This window comes from Poecilia reticulata, chromosome 13, assembly GCF_904066995.2.
Source record: "Poecilia reticulata chromosome 13, P_reticulata-male-v2, whole genome shotgun sequence".
Lineage (NCBI taxonomy): Eukaryota > Metazoa > Chordata > Actinopteri > Cyprinodontiformes > Poeciliidae > Poecilia > Poecilia reticulata.
Window position 1 is genome coordinate 1549118 of NC_088842.1, and position 20970 is coordinate 1570087.

Consider the following 20970-nt stretch of genomic DNA (forward strand, 5'->3'; position numbering starts at 1 on the left):
TCCATGAACTGTCTTGTTGCTGAAATGTGCAATACAAATAAACTGACTGGTCAGATCAGTTTATTGATGTGACAAATTAACAATAAATGTGTCAAGACACTTCAAAAATAAAGTCAATTCAATCCAAGCATACAGACAAAGTCTATCACACACATTCCAATTAGATCCCAGAAATCAAACCATGCAGTGAATCAGTTCATTATTCAATAAAAACAATATACCCATTAAAGCACTGATAGAATCATTTCTAATTTTACTATTTAAATCTGACCTTTAACCTCAAACCTAAACAACCAGACAGTGAACTGACATATGAAAGCTCCTGAGCTCTAGTTCTTCTATATCACTGATTTTCTCACTTAGAAATGTTCATAAAAATGTACAGAAATCCAACTAACTAAAACTTAATTTACATAAAACAATTCTTGTCATTTACAGCTCAATTATAAACAGTTCTTTAAGTTGAAGTATAAGCTATCTTCTAGCTGTTAAATAAATCCTGTGTATACGGTAAAACTGGATCATCCGCTGGTTATAAGCATAAAGGGCAGTATGACATAATATCGACTTTATTGAGCTTTATGTTATGTTATAATGTTATTCCCTCATCAGAAACATACATTGAGTGCTTTGATCGTTTCATGCTTGTTTGAGTAATCCCTTAAATCAAGAGTTCAGGAGTGGCTAAGTTCTCTGAGGTGAGCCTCACAGACAGCAAACACCTGGTGGAGCTGCTCATCTACAGAGCTCATACATGTTACTTCATAGTGCAATGCTGGTCAAACATTGTTAAAGGCCAAATGGAGAAATGTGTCAGCTGAAGGCCGAGTGTTAGAAAGAGCAGGAAGTCTTAAATAGAGTCATAACACAACTGAAGGCAACAGTCACTTCATTGTGATATAAATTGACATTATGTGCACAGTAAATATATAATACTGCCCCTTTAAACTAAAAAAAAAAAATACAGATGCTAATATTGTGCAAATAACTGCTCTTCTGAATAATCTTGAGGTTTACTTGGTCTTGGAAGAAGAGTCCTTCTCTAAACGTTGTAAAGTCGCCTGGACTTTTTTCTGCACTTTGCGAAAGTGAAGCCTCTTCCAGAAGCTCGTTTGCTTCTCACGTCCCCACTCCAGGTCCTGGAGGAAAACCTTTAGAGAAGAAGGAGAGGAAACGCATTTCAGAGTAAGAACAGAGTAAATAGTGACACTGATTCTAGATGGGCGCAGGATAACACCATCGCACTGCGGAGAAAAACCTTGATGCTCATTCTCAACTCAGTCATTCACACACACATTCACACACACGGTGGCAAGCTATGGGATTGTAGCTATATGTGTGGGCTGTTTTCAGTCAGTTGAGCTTTCTGAGTGATCAAAATGAACCTCCAGCTCCAGTTGGACCTCGTCCCAACCAAGTTATTTAAAAAGAGTTTCCTTTGATTACTGCCCTAATTTTTAGATGATTAGTCAAACGAGGTTCTTTTGGTTCCTTGATCATTCTAACAGACACAATCTTTGTGGTTTATCTAAAACATTGAATTCGTTCTGGACAGAACCCTCACCTGCTGAAAGCTTTTAGCATTTTTTTGTTTAGAAAGTCACTTCTACCAGGTCCTGATCATATCCTGAGGTCATGACCCCCCATTTCAGAGGAATTTTTATTGTCATTGTCAGAAAGACAACGAAATTGCAGTTCCAGTACAACCATCCATTACACAACACGAGATTCCGATAGCAGAAATTTATTTAGGTCAGGCTGACATCAGTTTACTGCCTGCCTTGAAAGTCTCGCTGGTGATTCTCAATGGCAAATCCAAACAGCCAAATTTTAGGGTCTTCCACCTGATCCGAGCGAACAACATTCTCCAAGGTCATACCACATCCATTCTGAGTCCGAGATCCACTGCCCGGCTACGGTCCTGTTCCAGGATTGCACCCAGTCTGCGGCTCAGCTCCTGTATCATCTCAGTCTGAGTGTTGATCTCTCTGCAGATCCCATCAACCATACCCAGCAGCCGTGAAGTGGCCAAAACGGCCACCGGCATCTTCCAAAATTTCCAATAAGCAGAAAACCTGTTATCATAATCATGTACACATCTTCAACATCCTCGACTGACAGCGTCGTCAGACACACAGTCTTCCACTTCCATCCAGAATCCATCGTGTATCCAGCGAAGAATGTTCTGTCGGGACACGAGGGTTCCCCTTTACCCGGTTTCCCAGGGGAAAAAATTTTATCAATTGCGTTGAGAGACCAGCTGACCAGATCCATAATTTGCAACTTCAGAAGCTATGCAAGGACAGAGACGCTGAGCAGGGAAAATAGGGAGGGCAGGGAGACAGAGAAAGTGCGTCCTCCTCCTTCGAAAGACAGAGCAGAAAAAGTGTGTACCTTCAGCTGCTGCTTGACCCGTTTGTGGTCCCAGGATGAAGCATTTTCTTGTATCACCCTGAGTATGGGGTGCCAACCACCTGAGATGTCCGAGCCTTCAGTGACAGACGCCAGGACTTTGACTTGTTGGTTGTTGCCTTGGTTACCAGTTACACCCCGGCCATACAGCGACTGCTTCCCCTCATCAGTGATAGGATTAAGATACAAGCTGCACAGGGACACAGACATGTTCACAGACTGACATTCTTATAAGACACATAAATACATTTATGAACGTTGCGTGTGTTGGGGGGGGGGGGGAGGTGGGGGGTTATCAGGGGATCCAGATGTTTTTCAGCTAATCTGCATGAGGTCACAAGGTCAGATGTTGATTATCTGGCATCTTCTGATACTAAAAGTAATTGTAATGCTTTTTAAAAATATTAACTAGACATTTTCACACATTTGCTTACAATACAGTATTCAATTTAAAATACTACATTTACATCTTAATTTTATGATATTGCATAAATGAAAAATAGAAAAATAACATTTATGAACTTTTGGCTAATTTGGCAGAAATCTCACACCTCAGGTGACAAGAAGTTCAAAACTTTTCTATGAACATTGATAATTGTTACCGTATCGGTTTGATCCTTTATTGGCTCTTGGAAAACCCAAATGTTTCTCACAGCAGAGAAATGATGGCTTCACACCACTTCTTAAAATTCTTTGGATACATTTTCAAGAGCAAAAAGATTTAATCCAAGCCAGTCATGTTTGTGTCATTGTTTCACAGCAACACCTTATACAATCTGGATCGCAAAATACTTGAGTAAATCCACTCTCCAGCTTATATTCCTCCTGTGTTGAGGAATATAAGCTCGTGGGATAAGATCGGCTTCACATGTAAGTATCTGTCCATCACGATCTCCCAAGTCAGTGATAAGTCAGTGAATCTCTACTGGCCACCTTTCTTCACTCTTTCGATTTACTCTCCTGATATAATTGGAGAAATTGCTGCGAATACCTTGATGCTTTCTCTCTGTCTTTCTGGACAGAGTAGCATAAAGCATTTGCTCGCGTGATTATGAGACCAATGCATCCACCCTGAATCCAAACTGGAGTGACTTAGAAAACAGATTAAAAGAAGTTATGCATTTCTGTCCATTAAACATTAAACCGTTTGTATTTTGCTAATCAGCACCATTTGAGAAAACTTAAGTCATTGAGTAATTATTCATATCACAGCTTCGCTAACATACCAAACCCCTTTAACTTGTTTTTGAAACCTTCAGAATGTATTTATTTACTTCCTGTGTGTTTGTTTTTCTTTTTCAAGCTCATACATGTTTCACACTCGCTGTCATTACAACAAAGCATTGTTTTTTTTTTTTTTTTTGCAATAACGTTAAATGAGAAAAAGGAGGAAATGAAATCCAACTAGAATTACTTATAAATACAGTTAGTGCAGTGAGGAAACACATACTGTAAGGTGTGTATGGTGGGATGCTCCCTGCAGGCATCAACCAGAGCCACAGCTGCCTCGTCGCTGATAGCATTGTAAGCCACGTTGAGCTCCTCCAGACCTGTGTGCTGCGGCAGCCTCTCAGCCAGCTCCAGAGCCCCGCTGTTGCCCAGCCCAGTGTGCATTAGGGACAGGTAGATCAGAGACTGGTTCTGGGGCAGCGCCTCCAGCAGGATGCGGACTCCAGAGTCCAGCAGTGGGTTATCACAGAGCCTGGAAGGCAACACCAGATGCTGAGACAAGATTGTAAAATTAAAAATACTACCATTAATGTACTTAATTAATGAAATCAGATAAAATGCAAATAAATATACTTAAATGTATGTTTACACTTTCTTTGTGGACAATATCTCAAAATATTTTGCACATTTTCAAAAGAAAAATCAACGATAAAATGTTCAAAATGATAATTTCGTTTTTTTGCTTGTTTTGTTGAAAAATAAAGTTTAATTTAATTTTTCAATTAAATTAAATTGAAAAAATTACTTTAGAACTGGCACTACCAGTACTAAATTGGCAGAGAACAAAAATAAATAAACTATAAGCCTATAACTTCCTGCCAGGTTCAGAACTAAAAAAGCCTTTCAGACAAAAAGTGAAGAGTCTTCCAGGAAAAAATAAGCCTGTCTGCCGTTTACTCAGAATTATGCTTCATCTCATTTTCATGAGGAAAAATTGCAAAGTGAGAATTTCTAAAAGGTTTTTGATCAGCTTAACGTGCTTTAGGATTTCTGAATGTGTGACATACAGGCCTTTGAATAACTCCTAGCCGAACATGAACCCACGGCTGAACCCTGACGTAAGCGTCTTACTGTAAGGAACTAATGCAGGTCTCGGGGTCCAGAAGCAGATCTTTCAGTAGGATGCAGGAATCAGGACCCAAGTTGTTGAACTGCAGACTGAAATCAACAACAAGACATAAACAGCTAATAACTGTTAACACACAGCAAAAACAACTGTAATTATGGCTCTGCTACAGTCAATCCTTGTTAGAAAATAAATTGAACATTCATATTTTCAAATACTCATTTGCTGGTACTGTTTGAATTAGAGAAGCTGTTATTGTTATATTAAGGAGGTTTTCTCACTCCTGGATGAAGATGGACCCACAACTTGACAAAAACAGTAAACCCCTTTGCTCTGTTACAGATCATCATTTATACTTACATACAATTCTAATATAAATTAAGTGTTTCTATTTTTTTTAGATGCCAAAACACACATATTGTTAAAGCATTGTGCCAAAGATAGACCTCCGTTGATATCTGGTCTTACTTGAGGCTGTATGCATGCCTGAAAGCCGGCCCCAACATCAGCAGCATGTTATGAGTCAGGAGGCAGGAGGACAGGTCCAGCTCCTTCAGGTGATAACTGTGAAAAGAAACAAACATTCAAAACAACACAATTTTACAGCCACCAACATAAACAAAGAGAGTCTAAAGCTCATTTTGAAATTTCTTTACAAATTTAGTTTACAAGTTTTCACAAACAATGTACATGTCTTCATATGTGTTTGTAACATAGAACTCAGATATTAGTTGTTTTTTACCAGTTTTTCTAGAGAGGAAAAGGAGATTTTATTGGCCTAAACAACCTATTCAAATGGGTGAAAAATGAACTTTACCTTGCAGACGTGCATGAAAGGACAGAGCTCAATATGAAGCATTTGAGTGAAGTCATCCGAACGTTGGTTAGACAAATGTTTTTGATTGAGGACAGCACCTCTACAGTCAGTCTGGGATTCTGAAACTCATACAGGAGGACTAGCAGATCCATCAGCTCCTCTGGTGGCTGAGGCTTACTTAGCTCTGGAATAAAGAAAGAAGTCTGCTTGCTAAATTATTTAGTAAAGGTAGTAGGATATCTTATTTGCAGATGTAATTATTTTTTTCAAAAATGATGACTTATTTCAAGTAGAAATCTTAAAGGGGAGGAGGAATGCAAGAGTGAGTTGTTGCCCCCTAGTGAAAAGAAATATGAAAGTACCAGTTCCAGGGATAGTTCATGGTAGGCCAACTTATTAACATAACATGTAAAAGACGGGCATTGAAAAAGAGTCTGGCGCTCACGATTAAAACGCATATCTACGTTTGTCCTGCTTGGTCATTTCTAAGACTAGCCAAGAACAACCAGTACCTGCATTTGGCTTTAATACCAAATTTCAGACACAAAAAAGACAGAAATCCACATACAACTTGCCAATGAGCCACATTAAATAAATGTCAGATTTTCAAACACAACCTCTTTGAAAAGAAGACCACGGAGTCTGGTCTAGTTTACACTATCTACAGAGCCACTTGTTCAAAAAGTTGGGCATGAATTTAAGAGAATGACAGACAATGTCCTGACCTTGTCTGACCCTGATGCCGGCCTAACCTCATGTCTTCCTTCCAGCAATTTGGCGTCAAGTTCCAATATAAATTAAACTTCAATTACTCACCTCAGGAAAACCTAAGAAAAAATTTACATTTGAATGGAAAACAACTATCATCAAATATTTACGTGTTAATTTAAGGTGTTAATACCTTAAATGGACAGTCTTATGTAAAATCCACCTTTTGGAGCTTTATATCATTCTACAATGTTATTCCCTCATCAAAAACATGTGGAGTGTTTGTTTTATTCTTTCATGCAGGTTTAAGAAATCTTTTCATCTCTTTGGTTGCCATTCTAGGTGTAGAAAATGAGTGACGGCCTTTTCAACAAATTTGATGAATTCCAATAAAACTTGTATTTGGATATTAAGATTTGTTCTGGGTGGAAATTAAAATTTATGATCTGCAGATAAAGATATGTAGGGCTCCCCTACTATTATAGTGCATTTGTCTATTTTTCAAAAAGCCACTCCAGTCTTCATCAAATAATAAGGGCATTACATCATTCATACTCTGTGCTAAAATAGTTGTGTGTAATTCATAGTCCAAATTCAAAAACATTTATTGGCCTATAGGATTAACAATCTGTTTGGATGGTTAAGGATTTGTAGTAGGTTTCAAATTAGGGCTGCACCAATTGTAGTTTTCTGGACAATCACCGATCTTTCAAAAGCCTGCCTTACCGATTCTGACTTTGGCCCAAATGTCTGAATTTTTTTGTCTGAAATTTTGCTAAATACAACAAGAAAGTCACTCAGTTGGTAACAGTGGGGTGACTATTAACTGAAAACGTGCAGACATGACCTGGTGGGCTGGACTGACAGACCGGCCCACCAGAAGAGGACAGTGGTGGATTTTTACCCTTCTTCTGAGGTTGGTAAGATCGAACAATAATATCGGCTTCACATGTCGCAATGAGAAACTGGGCAGAGTGTGCATTTACCTCTTACAAGGTACTTCCTGAGGGCATGTGTTATCTGAACAACCGTGGTGCTTTGGATGTTGCAGTCTAGTTGCTGAAGAAGTACCCGATTATTATATTGTAACAGTCCTCCCATGAAGATGGGGTAAAGCTCAAAAGATTTGCTGTCATCAAACTGTTGTGGCTGTGGGCCATGGACTCCCAAAAGGCTTTGCTCCACTTGATCCAGAACATCGTCGTTATGGCTGTCTTCAGTGCGGAACATTTCAACGGCCATAGTTCTGGCAATTTTGCCTTTGTTGTAGGTGCTTATTTTCTCATAAAGCTTTGGAAAAAGCTTAAGCAGGTTGAATATAGCAAAGAGCCTGAGTGGAATAAACTTGGAAAGGATGTTCATGAGGGCACTGACATCCTCACTTGCCTGACCAATGGCTACAGACACCTGGCTAGTTAGCTTCTGCAAAGCGGATTTGTTTTCCCCTAAAACTATATAGAGAGCTGCTAGGTACTCCTGCAAGGCTGGGACAGCAAACACGTACAGCTTCTCGTTGTCTTCACAGAGTTCTTTTGAAGAATGGTTCCTACTCTTTACACAAGGAGCCAGGAAGAAGTCTAGCACATCAGTCTGGAACACGGCCAGCTGATGCAGCTCTTCGTCCGTCTTGGTCTTTCCACCAATCCACTGTTCCAGTTCTTTGTCTGAGAAAGAGGTGCGCTTGTTCATCACACCATCAAACGCAAGTTTTCCAACTGTAAGGACAACATACTTCATTAAAGAACTTTGATGCTCCTGAGAGGATGGACTTGTCCCAGTTCTTGTGCCAAGCACCTCACCCCCAAAGTTAAGCCGAAAAAAGCTAGTATAGATACCGGTCAGAGTGCGGATGGGGGCCTGAGGAGTCGTAAAATGAAGAAAGTGTAAGGTAGCACACGTGAGCCAGCAGTAAGAGGGAAGAAAGCAAACGGCAGCCAGCTGGCTTTCGCTCTGCAGGTTGAGGTAAAGGAGCTCTATCAGTGTCTGGGCCTCCTTGTTCTGTGCTGCTTCTTCACTCTGCAGCAGGCGGCTGGTGAAGTACGCACGCTGGCGATCCGGGTCATTGAAACCACAAATCTGTGCATAACGACTCACATACTTCTGAGGGATGCGTTCCACAGCAGACAGTCTGGTGGCCATTAAGATACTGGCCTAGGAGACAGAGCAAAGAAGTTTAACACAAAAAAAAAGAAAACAACTGGACATTTCAAAATTACACTACACTTCACAAATGATGTTCTGTTGACAAGGAATATTTTAACAACTCAATATCTGCTAACCCTTAACCTATTGTATTTATAATTTGGTTTGGGCACAAAGTCTTTTTCTCTGAAGAACAAAGTTTTACATTAAATAATATAATGGAAATGTTCAATTGATTCTGATATTTCTTCCAACTAGAAGATTTTTTTCTTTACTGTGACAAATGCCTTAATGACAGTATATTGTGGAATCTGCTTTCTTTTCATAAAAAAAAGAAGAGGAAGAGCCCATTACTCTGATAAAATGGTTTTGGTGATTCTGACAGTCTATAAGAGGACTGTTAGATATTGATACAATTTTTATAAAAACAGTATTTACCATCTAGTTTCAATGTACATTTAAACTTCACACAAGTCAAATTCTGTGTGGTACTGCTTGTCTTTAGCTGTTTTGCTTTACGAGGACCGAAAAGACAACTTATGGCTGCACATAAACCTAAACCAGAAAGAAGGGAAACTGGAAACAAAAGGCTAGAAAACATTATTCATGAACAATGGTTTACCTCAGGAAGAAGATATTTCCTCAGCAGGTTCACAATGAGTACACTTGGTGGAAGAGGCTCATTGGGATCACTGCACAGCTCAGAGGACCCGATTCGGAAGTCAAGTTGCATCTTTTCCATCCCATTAAAGAGGAAAAGCACATCCTTAGCGTGGTCTCTATCCCCACTGAGTAAAGGATGGTTTTTCAAATGAAGATACTTCCTGCCAACCAGATCTCTTAAAGAAACTGCCCTGTTTAAGAGATGATAATGACCATTATTAAACAGCAAGGTTTGATTGAAAGTTAACACACAGGCTGAGCAAAAGTAGGGTTTTCCCCAGAAAACTTGTTAAGCCTGGTGGTCGGGGCACTGAGGCGGTCCACCAGGAGGTTCATTGCGTGTTTGTGTTAAAAAATTTTAATACACAAACATTAAATGTAAAAAAATATTACTAGGTCATTTATAAGTTCCTGGAATACATTGCAGACAATACTTAACCCCACAACTATAGTTTAAAAAAGACAAATCAAAATCCTCCAGGCTTCCTATCCTGTTCAATGCATCCATCAGGAACCATTCTGCTCAGCCAGTGAGATGATCAGCGCAGTACAGACACTTGCAGTGAGATTATGTAAAAAAAAAAAAAAAGTAGTGATTTTTAAAATTATTTTTATTGTTTATTAAACCAAAACAAGCAATGCCTAGCCTGCTTTATAATACATGTGGGGAAACCTTGTAATGTATTGGTTTTTAAATTTTATTGCTAATCTAACACAGTTGTATCATAATCCAGAGTTTCCCCCAGAAAACTTGCTAAGCCCGGTGGTCGGGGTGCCGAGGCAGTCCACCGTGTTTTTGTATTAAAAGATGTTAAGGTGACAGGAAATTAAAAAAATATAACTCTGTAACATACCAAACCCCTTTATATGCGTTACGGGAAAACATCGCCAGTGAAACACTACTTAAACCCACAACTAGTCTTAAAAACAACAAATCAAAATATACAATTAAGATGAATATCAATTATTTGCACTTTTGTTTAATGCAAATTAATTCAGCGGCTCCATCAGGCCCCCCAGGGTTTCAGGGGCCCCATAAATGCTAATATTTTAACATAGACCACAGATACATAAAAGTAACATTTGTTTATTGAGATGACCAATGCTGCTAAATTTTAGTCAATTTCAGCATACATAAACTACAAGATTTTAAATTGTTTAACATTTAAATGTAAGATTTTAAGGAGCTGGCAAGTTTGCTTTGTAAAAGTTCAAAGAACAATATTCATAGTTAGATTGTTTAGTTATATTAGCTACAATCTGATGCTGTGAGTTTAGTCTTTGAGTTTGAGCTCTGTTGTTCACAAATACAATTTAGTCAGGGCCGTGCAGAGACCTTTGGAGGGGCAGGGGCTCAAAATTAAAAAAGGGCACATTGAACAAGATCTTAAAACACCGTACAACAACATAGCAACAACCCATATTAATCTAGAATTTCATTGGATCCCACTATATCATTGCCATCATGCGGGGACAATGCAGAACAAATGTAGTCTATTTTCCCCAACAGGTTTAATGTTTCTGTTTCAGCTGCTGACAGTCCTGGAGAGCTTATTACTTCACATTTCTGGATCTAGCCTCCAGTATTTATATGAGTAAAATCAGAATTTATTCAGATGGCAGGAAATTCAATTAAAATGTATTGTCATATGCACCAACGTACCCCAGCTGGGTAAGCACAAGTTAGACATGCTTTTCTCATGTGTTTGTTCTTTGCTTTGTAGGAAATTGTTGTGCTCAATGCTGCAGACTTCTAATGACTCACAGTTTATGTTGGGCCCAATGGAACCAGAAAGTCTAAGTGTGTTTGTGGTGACTGGAACTTATAAGACTGTTACTTTCAACCATATTTAGAACTGCAGAAACCTTTTGGATTACATGTGACCTGCCTCAAGAAATAAGAAATAATTAATTGCCTTCTATTTAAGCACTTAGCATTACCGTCTCCTGGATGAGTAAGTGTTTACACTACCGAGGTGTGCATAGTCACGTTTTAGTTTCATCGTCCATGTGACAGGTAAGACTGTAGACAGCAAAGAGTTCACTCACTTTGTCAGCTGACTGAGGTCTTCACATGTGAAAGGAAGCAGTAACTTGAAGCGAGTCATCATGTTTCCAGCACACCAGTCCAGCACCAGCTTTCGAACTATTGTAGCTTTCCCAGTTCCCACAGCACCATACAGCAGCACATTGAGTCCGCGACCTTCACTCCAGGCATCGGTTGGGTCAAACAGCTGTTCCACAGTCAGTGAATGGCTAGAGGAGGTTTGGGTTTTGTATGGTGACTGGAGAAGTCCTGCCCTCTCCTCATCCTTTCTTTCTAAAATAAGTGGATCTATATGCATGGTCTCTGGACTGAAGAGACCTCCAAACTGTTTCTCCTCTTTGGGAAGGTGGCTGAACCACAGGAAAAGTTTCCTCTTGTGGATCTCTACAGGGTCTATAATGAGAGAAAAAAAAGAAGAGGAATGTGTAAAAAATGTTTTAAAATGTTATGCATGAGGGGACGTTTGTTTGCTGCATTGATTTGCCTCAGTATAGTTCTAGGTTTTGGATGCTTCTGCTCTGAATTTGACATGATGTGTTTGTCTTTAAGTACTGCAGTGGAACAAAGGCAGCAGTTTGCTGTTATCTTTGTCTAAGAGTCTTCAGATTGAAACAGAGTCGAGTACCTTGATTAAAAGAGATGGTGCTGAAAGTCATGCAGTGACAAGACGAGTCCCTTCTCTTCTTCCACCTCCATGCTGCGGGAAGTTGAATTCGCTGTCTGTAATACACAACATGTATCACCTGTTAATTCAGGTTAAACCCATGCAAAATGTTCGTGTCAAACTCGAGGCCCAGCGGCCAAATCTGGCACCTGAGCCTTGAGTTATAGATTCTAGATTTATAGATTGGCCTCCAGATACTAAAGAAGACCTACAAGTCCCTCCAGTTTTTCACAAATCCACAAAATAAATTTTTTTCTGACTTTACTGGAAATTTTTCTTGCTGGTTTCAAAATTTTTCAATACTCAGTAAGGCTCAGTCTTCCTTGATGTCAAGTGATTGATACAGCAATTAATAAAAAGTCAAATTTAACATCATACGTTAGGGAAAATATTGTAAATATTTGCTACAAATATTTCTAAATTAGCACCACAAAATCTGTCATTTTGATTGCAAAACACAAACACAATCAAAAATCCTGGCTGGACTGATCAGTGTAGAAAGATGTTAGACACTTATTGAATGCTGAAACAAACAGCTTTTATTGATATTTTAACAGTTAAATGGGTTTTATCAAAAGATTCTGGAACAACCGGATCTTTAAGAACATTCAGCTTTTTGATGTGGCCCAAAATTAAAATGAGTTTGACGCCTCTATATGCTCTGTATGTTATTCAGTGGTGCTGCGAATAGCAGTTTCAATACTTTGTTCTCCTGTAGAAGCTCAAGTCTGCACACCATTACAACATATAGTAACAGGAGATCTTAAACAGCAACATACCAAAACTCCCATCATGCCTTATTTGTATAGCCTTGTGTCAACTGCTGAGCCTTCAAACATCTGGAACTTGTTCCCAAGGATGAATTGGGCTTGTGCAGCTCCACATTTCTCTTCCTGGTATTGTGGCTTATTTCTTATTGTTCAGGTTTGGACTTAAACTACAAGCACAGGTTTGGCTCCAGTCAACTCAAATGTGCCAACTTATCAGAAGTTTCCAAAGCCAAGACATCATCATCTGGGCTTTCCTTAATTGTTTAATGAGATAGTAATCATATATGCAATCTTCTGATTTTGAAGACATTAATAAATAATATCTCTCATATATGTTTTCAATCATTATTGTGGCATTAGCAAATTAAAATAATGTAGGTTATTCTAACTGACCTAAAACAAGAGAAGGTTGTTCTGATTTAATGTTAGACGGTGAGAACAAAAAAAACGTGCCTCCTAATTTTCTGTAGATCACAATCTGGTTTCACTTGTACAAATCTATGCCAGCTAAAAGTACATCACTCTGTTTCACTAACCTGAATAAAATGCTCATCATTTTTGGTGTGTTATTATTGCCTTTGGTCAGAGTTGGTTCTGTAAAACAAACAAACAAACAAACAAACAAACAAAAAACAGGAATATTAGGTGCAAAACAAAACATAACATTGTATTGCATTGTCTCTTTTGAGAGATATGTGTTCAGAATTTTTTTTATTTTTAAAAAAGGTACATATACTACGGTGGCTGACAGGTGCAAATGCGCAGCAACAGAGAAAACATGCAAACAAAAAAAAGACGCGCACAAACGCGCAGCAAACATAAAAATAGACGCAAACAAAAAGCAAATAAAATGCAGAAAACAAAAAAAGAGACGCAAACAAAAAAGAATACAACCACAAATGAAATGCAGCAAACTAAAGAAAAGATGCAAACAGTGCTGAAAACGGAAGTGCTCCAGACCACTAGAGGGACTCGAACAAAAACAGTTGTGTCCAAATTTAGGGTCCGGATCCTTTAAAACGGGTGTTCAGAAAAGCAGCAATGGCGGCCCCAGATAGCACATGATGTTAAATCAACGTTGAAAAATAGTTAGAATCGTTAATTTTTGGTTGAAGTCCACAAATGACGGTGGATCAACCATCAAACAATCATCCACCTCTAGCCAAGTAACTAACGTTGAAACTGTCATTGAATCAATGTTGTTTGTGGTTAAAATCTAATGACTGAAATGCGTTTGTCTGATCAACATCTCATCAATGTTGAATCAATGTTATCTGTTTTGCCGCACCCCTTCCCCTCCCCTCCCCTCCCCTCCTCCTCATCCGCGCTCTGGGTCAGAGCATTTTATTACTGAGCGGGAGTTATCATGTTTTAAATTAAGCACTGTAGAGGATAGTCGGTGCCGATTCCTTTCTGTACATTTTCTTACTTGTTCATAACAATATATTGACGCAAAAACATCTACAACTTACTACAAGGAGTGGAGCGGTCCACCCCCACCTAATTTGGCACACACGATTTTAATTGATGTCTGATTAACGGGGTTTTGCTGAAATGAAAACACGCAGGTCAGTTTGCCTTGAGGACAAGGTTTGGGGGAGAACTACATTGATTGATCTAAATGATCAATCAATGTAAGCTGTTTTTCACACCCCTTTCCCCCCACCACCCACCCCTCACCCCATCTAACCCTCAATCTCCTCCCCCTTTCCACTCTCCTCCCCTCCCTTGGGCTCTGGGTGAAACAATTTTAATTTTAGGTGAGGGTTTTAAATTTTCACATTTTATTTTGTTAAAGATTTTTTCGGCTCTAGTGGCCTTTATTTGATAGTTAATTGACAAGAAAGGAGGTAATGAGAAAAAGGGGAAGACATGCAGCAAAGGTTGCCAAGACCAGGAATCGAACCTGCGACAGCTGCGTCGGGGACTGGGGCAGGGGTGGGCAACTCCAGGCCTCGAGGGCCGGTCTCCTGCAACTTCAACACACCTGAGTCAAATAATAAGGTCGTTGGTAGGACTTTGGAGAACCTGCCTGAACAGAGGAGGTGATTCAGCTATTGGATCCAGTTGTGTTCTACCAGGGAGACATGTAAGAGTTGCAGGACACCGGCCCTCGAGGACCAGGATTGCCCACCCCTGGACTAAGGCCTCCATGTGCGCAATCTGTGCAGTTTGTTGCACCCCTCATCACCTTCTCATCTCCCCCTACTCCCTCCTAAAACTCCCCACACCCACTTGCTCCTCCCAGCCTTCCTCTCTTTACCCCCTCTCATCCCTTCTTCCCTCCCCCATCCTTGAGCTCTGGGTCAGAACATTTTATTACTAAGTGGGGGTTAATCATGTTTCAAATAACGCACTACATGTTGAGAACATTGAGTTGTGACTCCTTTCTGTACATTTTCTTACTTGTCTGTAAATAATATTACTGTCTGTGCATAATGTGTTGACATAAAAACATCTACAAGTCTCTACTAGGAGTTGTACAGTCCGACTCCCCCTTTTTACACTAGTGGTTTGTCCCAACCAAACAGCCATTTTGCTGCTGGTTTGTGAATTGAATTCTCCTCTGAGCAGTTTTATGGTAAGTTTTTCAATATTACTTTGATCTTAAATGTGTTTATTGAAAAATAAGGGCAAAACAATGCCCATAGTAATCCTGGTTATTTTGGGGCAAAACAGATAATTTTAATAATTGAGGTCATGTCTCATTTTGTATTATTTTCATCCTGCCCACTGCTCCAGGCCTAAGTATGAAATCCTGTGAGATTTTGTGAGCTTTGAGTTTTTAAAATAGGGCGGGGCCTGTTGTTTGGTCTGGGAGAGCATGTGGTGGACAAAGAAGTGTAAGGCTGGCTGCTCCAGGTAGGCTTCAAATTGTTGTGATAGTAAGCACTTGTTTTTCATTTTTTATTATGATGTGCTTAGATGTGTCTCTGTTCCAGAACAACTGAGTTATATATTTGCATGACCGTCTGCAGTCATCAAGAAGTGCAGAAGGTTGTTAATCAGCCACAGATTAAATCCAGGTGAGGCAGAAAGAAACACTTAAAACATGTAAGGCAGATGAAACGCTGAACTAAACCTGCTAACAACTGATTCAGCCTGTTGTTTCTTGGATTGGTAACTGGTTAAACTGAACTGGTCTATTGTTACTGGTGTGGGATCTTTATCAGCACGTGGACATTTTATAATGAATTTAATCAACTTATTTGGAAATATTTGTAGTTGATTGAAGATTAAACCAGCTATTTGATGGAAGTTTATTCTGTATAAATTATAAATAATTTTTCCAACTACAGTATGTTATTACGCAATAGTCAGCCACACCCCCACCTCCTCTCAGACTCCTACTGACTGACTACTGACCAGCTCTCCGTCTAACGAGTCTGAGAAGCCTCTAACTCCTGAGTATTACCACAGATGAGTATATAGAGGGTATTCTGTTTAAGCTGGAAGCGAGAAAGATGCGTCTAGACTCTAACCACCTTCAGATGCTGAGATTATGACCTTTTACAGTAAATGGATCAGACATCCAAATAGCCCGTGGTAGCCTGACTCCAGAAACCACCCCAGTTAACGGCAGCTCTTTCTCTATTAATAACGTGCACTTGTTTCAGTCTAGATAACTTTAGAGACTCGGCACGAGTCCCAAGGTCATTATTTATCATAACTAAAGAAACGTCTGAAGCCCCCCAAGTCACTAGGATCATGAACATTGATTTTATATCAACCAAAAGAATTATTATTCCTATGACTTAATTAATTTAACTGTCCACAGCATCAAATAGACTTTAATATTTTATTAGCAAGCTTTAGCAGGGGAAAATGACATACAGCTACTTCAATCAAAAACCAAAAGATTGAAATATAAAAGAATTTTAGAAAACACACTTCCCTCTAGTCCCTATACTGTGTCACTGGACCTTAAGAGAGGCTTTGGGATGCAGTTCCACTCTTTCCCAGATGCTGAGTTGATCTTGGCAGCAGAAAACTTTAAATTTCATGGTCAGGGACCCATCTTGCCATAGCAGAGTTCTTTTTCAGAATAAATCCAAAGTTGAACTGGTGAATGTTCTTCATGAGTTCAGTTCTTTATCCATAGGTGATCTTTGTCTATCCCCCATGTCTACTGCAGCATCGTTGAGATGTTTCTTGGGTTGAGAGTAGGGCAGGTGTCGAATCAGAACCCGGGTTGTGGGCAAACGGATCTTGTTCCTTTCTAGAGCAGTGCGAAGTCTTTACCTTCCCGTGGTTTCAGAGTATAGCCCCAATCTTGGTCCTGCATCTTCTTATGGTCTTGACTCGAACGCTGCCGGAACGAAGAACCCCGTTCTTCTCTCGCCTGTGCTTTTTATACTCTCGGTATTTCAGTCGTGTGCGCATCTGCGACTTACACAATTATCTACTTCTGCATCTTGGTTGTGCATACACTAGCTGCTTGCACAATCTCCTGCTGCACCATTTTCTTTGACGTCAACCGCCTTGGTTAACCGTTATCTTCTTCCCTACTCAGTTCTTGAGTTTCCTCTTTTACTCTTGCTGCAGCTTCTATCTGCACTTAACATCTGGTTCTTTTGCTTGTTTCATAATCCCACTTCCTGATTCTTCCGTACTCACAGTTATTACTCTCGCACAGTAATAACTGTGAGACACAGTATTAAGACATCTCGTCTAACTTGAATAAGACTATTCATTTATGATTTTTTACATTTACTCCTTAAATCAAGTTCGCATAACTCATCACGTTGATTAGTGGTACATTATTAAAATAAGGATTTCACAAGTTTTAATCACATCAAATCACAATACTGAATTATTTGTTTCTTCTGGATTTCTATTACAAGAAAGATTATATAAGTTTCAGTCAACATTAAATCATAATTCAAGATTACTTGTTGCCTCCGGGCTTTTGTTATCTGTTTTCTATGTGTCCTGGAAAGATCTCAACCAGTTCCAACCAGGTTTCACGACAAGTATAAATCACCTTTTGCTCTATTTATCTGTCTCTGGTGTGTTAAATAAACCCTGATCCTCCCTGAGTTTTATCTTTAGTTTTATCTTTCTGATAAACAACCTTTATTTTAAATATTGATTTCCTCATTTTAACATGAGTGCAGCATCATAAATCCTACACTTGACTGCAGCTTCATAGGTAAATGTAGTTGAATACGTAAACATTAAGATAAATATTAATGAAAGATTAAGATAAAAATGTATTTAACAGTGAGTACATGGGGAAGTATATGGTTTGTATTTGTTCTCAGACCTGTAACCAGTACACTGTTTAATCTTTCAATGTCTTTCAGAACTTTTCAAATGTTTATCATATTTCTAACCGGCCCCTTCCTCACTTTTATTTTTGTGTTTTTCAGCAGTTGCTCTGCAGTTTGACCAATAGCTGACTCTTGAGGACTGCAGTAAAACTGTCAAGAAGTGGCTTCATTACACACCAGAATCAGTGGAAGACATCACAAGGAATCAAAGTGACGCCAACCAGAGTGAAACTGGGGTTACCACAACTTGTACCGTTTCCCTGGTTCATACAGTACAAAGCTTAACCTCATGGACCATTTTCTTACACCCTTGTCCCTCAGTGGGGTCAGGAGGGGTGCAGGTGCCCATCTCCAGCTAGCATGCCGGGCAAGAGGCGGGTACACGCTGGACAGGTCGCCGGTCTGTTGCAGGGCAACACAGAGACACACAGGACACACAACCATGCACACACTCACACCTAGGGGCAATTTGGAGAGGCCAATTAACCTGACAGTCATGTTTTTGGACTGTGGGAGGAAACCGGAGTACCCGGAGAAAACCCACGCATGCACAGGGAGAACATGCAAACTCCATTGAACCCAGAACCTTCTTGCTGTAAGGCAACAGCTCTACCAACTGTGCCACTGTGCAGCCCTCCTTAGCTTTCATTCAATATGAAATTAACCCAAATCTGCATGTATATCCACATTCAGATGAAGGTTGAATCAATGTTGATTCCTAACTGATTCAATGTAAAATCAACACAAATATGCATGTAAATTGACGTACAAATGATGGTTGAATCAACATTGATTCAATGTAAAATCAACAGAAATATGTGTGCAGAACCACATTCAGATGGTTGAATCAATGTTGATTCCTAACTGATTCAATGCAATATCAACACATGCATATTTGTGTTATTGCATTGAATCAGTAAATTGATATACAAATGATGGTTGAATCAACATTGATTTAATGTCAGTTATGGTTGAAACCCTAACGTTGATTCAACATTCAAATCACTGACCACTTTCAATGTTGTTTTAATGTCAGCGTTCAACGTTGATTCAATGTTGTTTCAATCATTCTGTGCTACACAGAATGATTGAAACATTCGATATTTTTAAACATTTTATTTTTAATCCCAAGGCTCTTCAACATTTATGTCGGCTTTCAGGGATTAATCTTTGCTTTGAGATCTGGTCGTGCCACATAGAGATCTATTTCGATCTTCCTTTGACGAGTTTCAACCTCTGAAGCAACACATAAGTCAGGACAAGTTCTGCGTAATTTACATGTTTTGATGGTTTTGCAGATAAACTTTTTAAAAAAGGCAACATACCATAATAGACCAATAAAAGTCTTTCTAATTAGTTATTCCCGAGATCTTAATGGTTGTTTTACGGAATCGGATAGTATTTTTGCAAAAATTTGTAGTTCTTTAAACGTATCGCATTGTTTACTTCCTGGTTCGGTAAAGGGGTCCTAAAAAACACGCCCACACAAACGTCAGTCTTTTCCAGCTGCCACCACCAGTTGATTTAGCCACCAGTTGATCGATAACACCAGGCGCTCCAGGTTAGGTACACCGAGAGAGAACCCATGTCTCCCGGCAAATTGTTTTAAAAACTCCCGATAGTTTTCCCCTATGAGCAGAGGTGAAACACAGATATTAAGTCAGGTAAGAGGCAGCTGCAGTCAGGCTGTAAACGTTTTTGGATCATTAAAGTATTTAATTTATTCCTGAGCAAATGGGTTTGACTGATTAAAGCTAAGCCTTGCTGCATTTCATTTGTTTGCGTCTCTCTTTTTTGCTTGCTGGATTTAATTTGCTTTTTGTTTGCGTCTCTCTTTTTTGTTTGGTGCACTTCATTTGTGGTTGTATTCTTTGTTTGCGTCTCTTTCTTTGTTTGGTGTATTTTATTATTTTATTTGCTTTTTGTTGCGTCTATTTTTATGTTTTCTGCATTTCATTTGTGCGCGTGTCTTTTTTTTTTTGTTTGCATGTTTTCTCTGTTGCTGCGCATTTGCACCTGTCGGCCACCGTAATATACCAAAATCTGACATCTGCAGGTATCCGTTTTATGCACAACACAACCAGACAGTAACTGTATGCGCGCTCAGGTTGGTGGCACAACCATAACGACAAACAACTCAACCTTGCTAATAGGAAGTTCCTACAGAACAGGAGGCGGTTCTGCGTTCACACATTCAAACTCCTTGCCGAGACTGAACCTACCGGCTGAATCAATGCGATAAGGACGCCTTCTGTTTGCCCAGTCGCTCCGGCTGTGAGCTCCGACCGGACCGAACCGACCGACCGATCCAAGTACACCTCGCTGCAGCATGCAGAAAGGGGCGGGGACGGACCACTGTCAGCCTCTTACCTTATATGGAAATGGGACCATTGCAATCCGGAAGTGAAGGGGGCGCTAGTGGCGCTATTTCCTGTACCAGCCGCGTTAATAATAATAATAATAATAATAATAATAATAATATTGATAATAATAATAATAATAATAATAGAAATAAAAATGTAACGTGGTATGTCCCTTTAAAAAAATAATTAAAACTATTGTTTTTTAATGTTAAAATCACATTAGTAATAAACAACTTAAAACAAGCAACAATAATGAATTATTATGTATATGTATTTATCTATTGTCACCCAATCTAGCTGAAACAAAAGGCTTAAAAAATATTTAGGAACACATTTATCCATCCATTAATTATCATACACGCACGCATGACCCTGGGCAGATCACCAGTCCATCCTAGATTAAGAAAACAGATACCAAATACTTCAAGAACGCTGTAGTTCAATTAATAGATTGTGATGTAGTGAAACGTACTCTTATAATAAATAAATTTAAATCTAAAATATAACTAGTGCCAAAAACTATTATGCTTGGTTGCAGGTGAGCTCAACTATTGTCATTGTTTACCATAAAGTCTCATTGGAAACCTTTCCTGTAAGGACTCCAGCTTAACCAGTAATCTGATAAAAGACACTGGACTGGTGTCCCACTATTCAATTTAGAAATTCTATATCAACTCTACCAGTTGTATTTGATTCACAAACTGCGCTCAAATATTCAATTGTTGCAAAACCCAGAGAGACTTTTGTAAAACTAAATGTAGCTTCAAACTGGAAACACTCAGAGAAAGTAGGTTTTAGAACGTTTATTTGACAAG

General features: G+C 39.2%; 2 protein-coding genes across 2 annotated transcripts in view; one reads left to right on the plus strand and one right to left on the minus strand.

Annotated features, from left to right (window-relative positions):
• The window catches only part of nlk2 (nemo-like kinase, type 2), a 58138-nt gene extending 39523 nt beyond the window's left edge, over positions 1-18615 (plus strand). Inside the window, exon 11 of the mRNA XM_081615098.1 lies at positions 17892-18615. Within this exon, the coding sequence (XP_081471224.1) occupies positions 17892-17910 (19 nt within the window). The 3' untranslated portion in view covers positions 17911-18615. The remainder of the gene's footprint in view (positions 1-17891) is intronic.
• nlrx1 (NLR family member X1) lies at positions 48-20206 on the minus strand. The gene is made up of 12 exons (XM_008425165.3): positions 20015-20206; positions 13056-13113; positions 11711-11805; positions 11088-11478; positions 8998-9229; positions 7220-8384; positions 5526-5709; positions 5177-5272; positions 4714-4800; positions 3863-4114; positions 2395-2602; positions 48-1151 (listed from the first exon to the last, which is right to left on the minus strand). The coding sequence occupies exons 1-12, from the start codon at positions 20121-20123 to the stop codon at positions 1014-1016; spliced, it is 3015 nt and encodes a 1004-aa protein (XP_008423387.2). The 5' UTR covers positions 20124-20206; the 3' UTR covers positions 48-1013.
• Positions 20207-20970: the final 764 nt, after the last annotated feature.

What these genes read in the sequence shown, in the direction of transcription:
- nlrx1 (XM_008425165.3), bottom strand. Translation starts at nt 20,123, where the DNA reads ATGCTGCAGCGAGGTGTACTTGGATCGGTCGGTCGGTTCGGTCCGGTC. An exon ending in TTATCGCATTGATTCAGCCG is followed by an intron (nt 13,114 to 20,014) that starts GTAGGTTCAGTC and finishes TTTGTTTTACAG; the next exon opens with AACCAACTCTGACCAAAGGC. An exon ending in ACCTGCATTAGTTCCTTACA is followed by an intron (nt 4,115 to 4,713) that starts GTAAGACGCTTA and finishes GTTGCCTTCCAG; the next exon opens with GCTCTGTGATAACCCACTGC.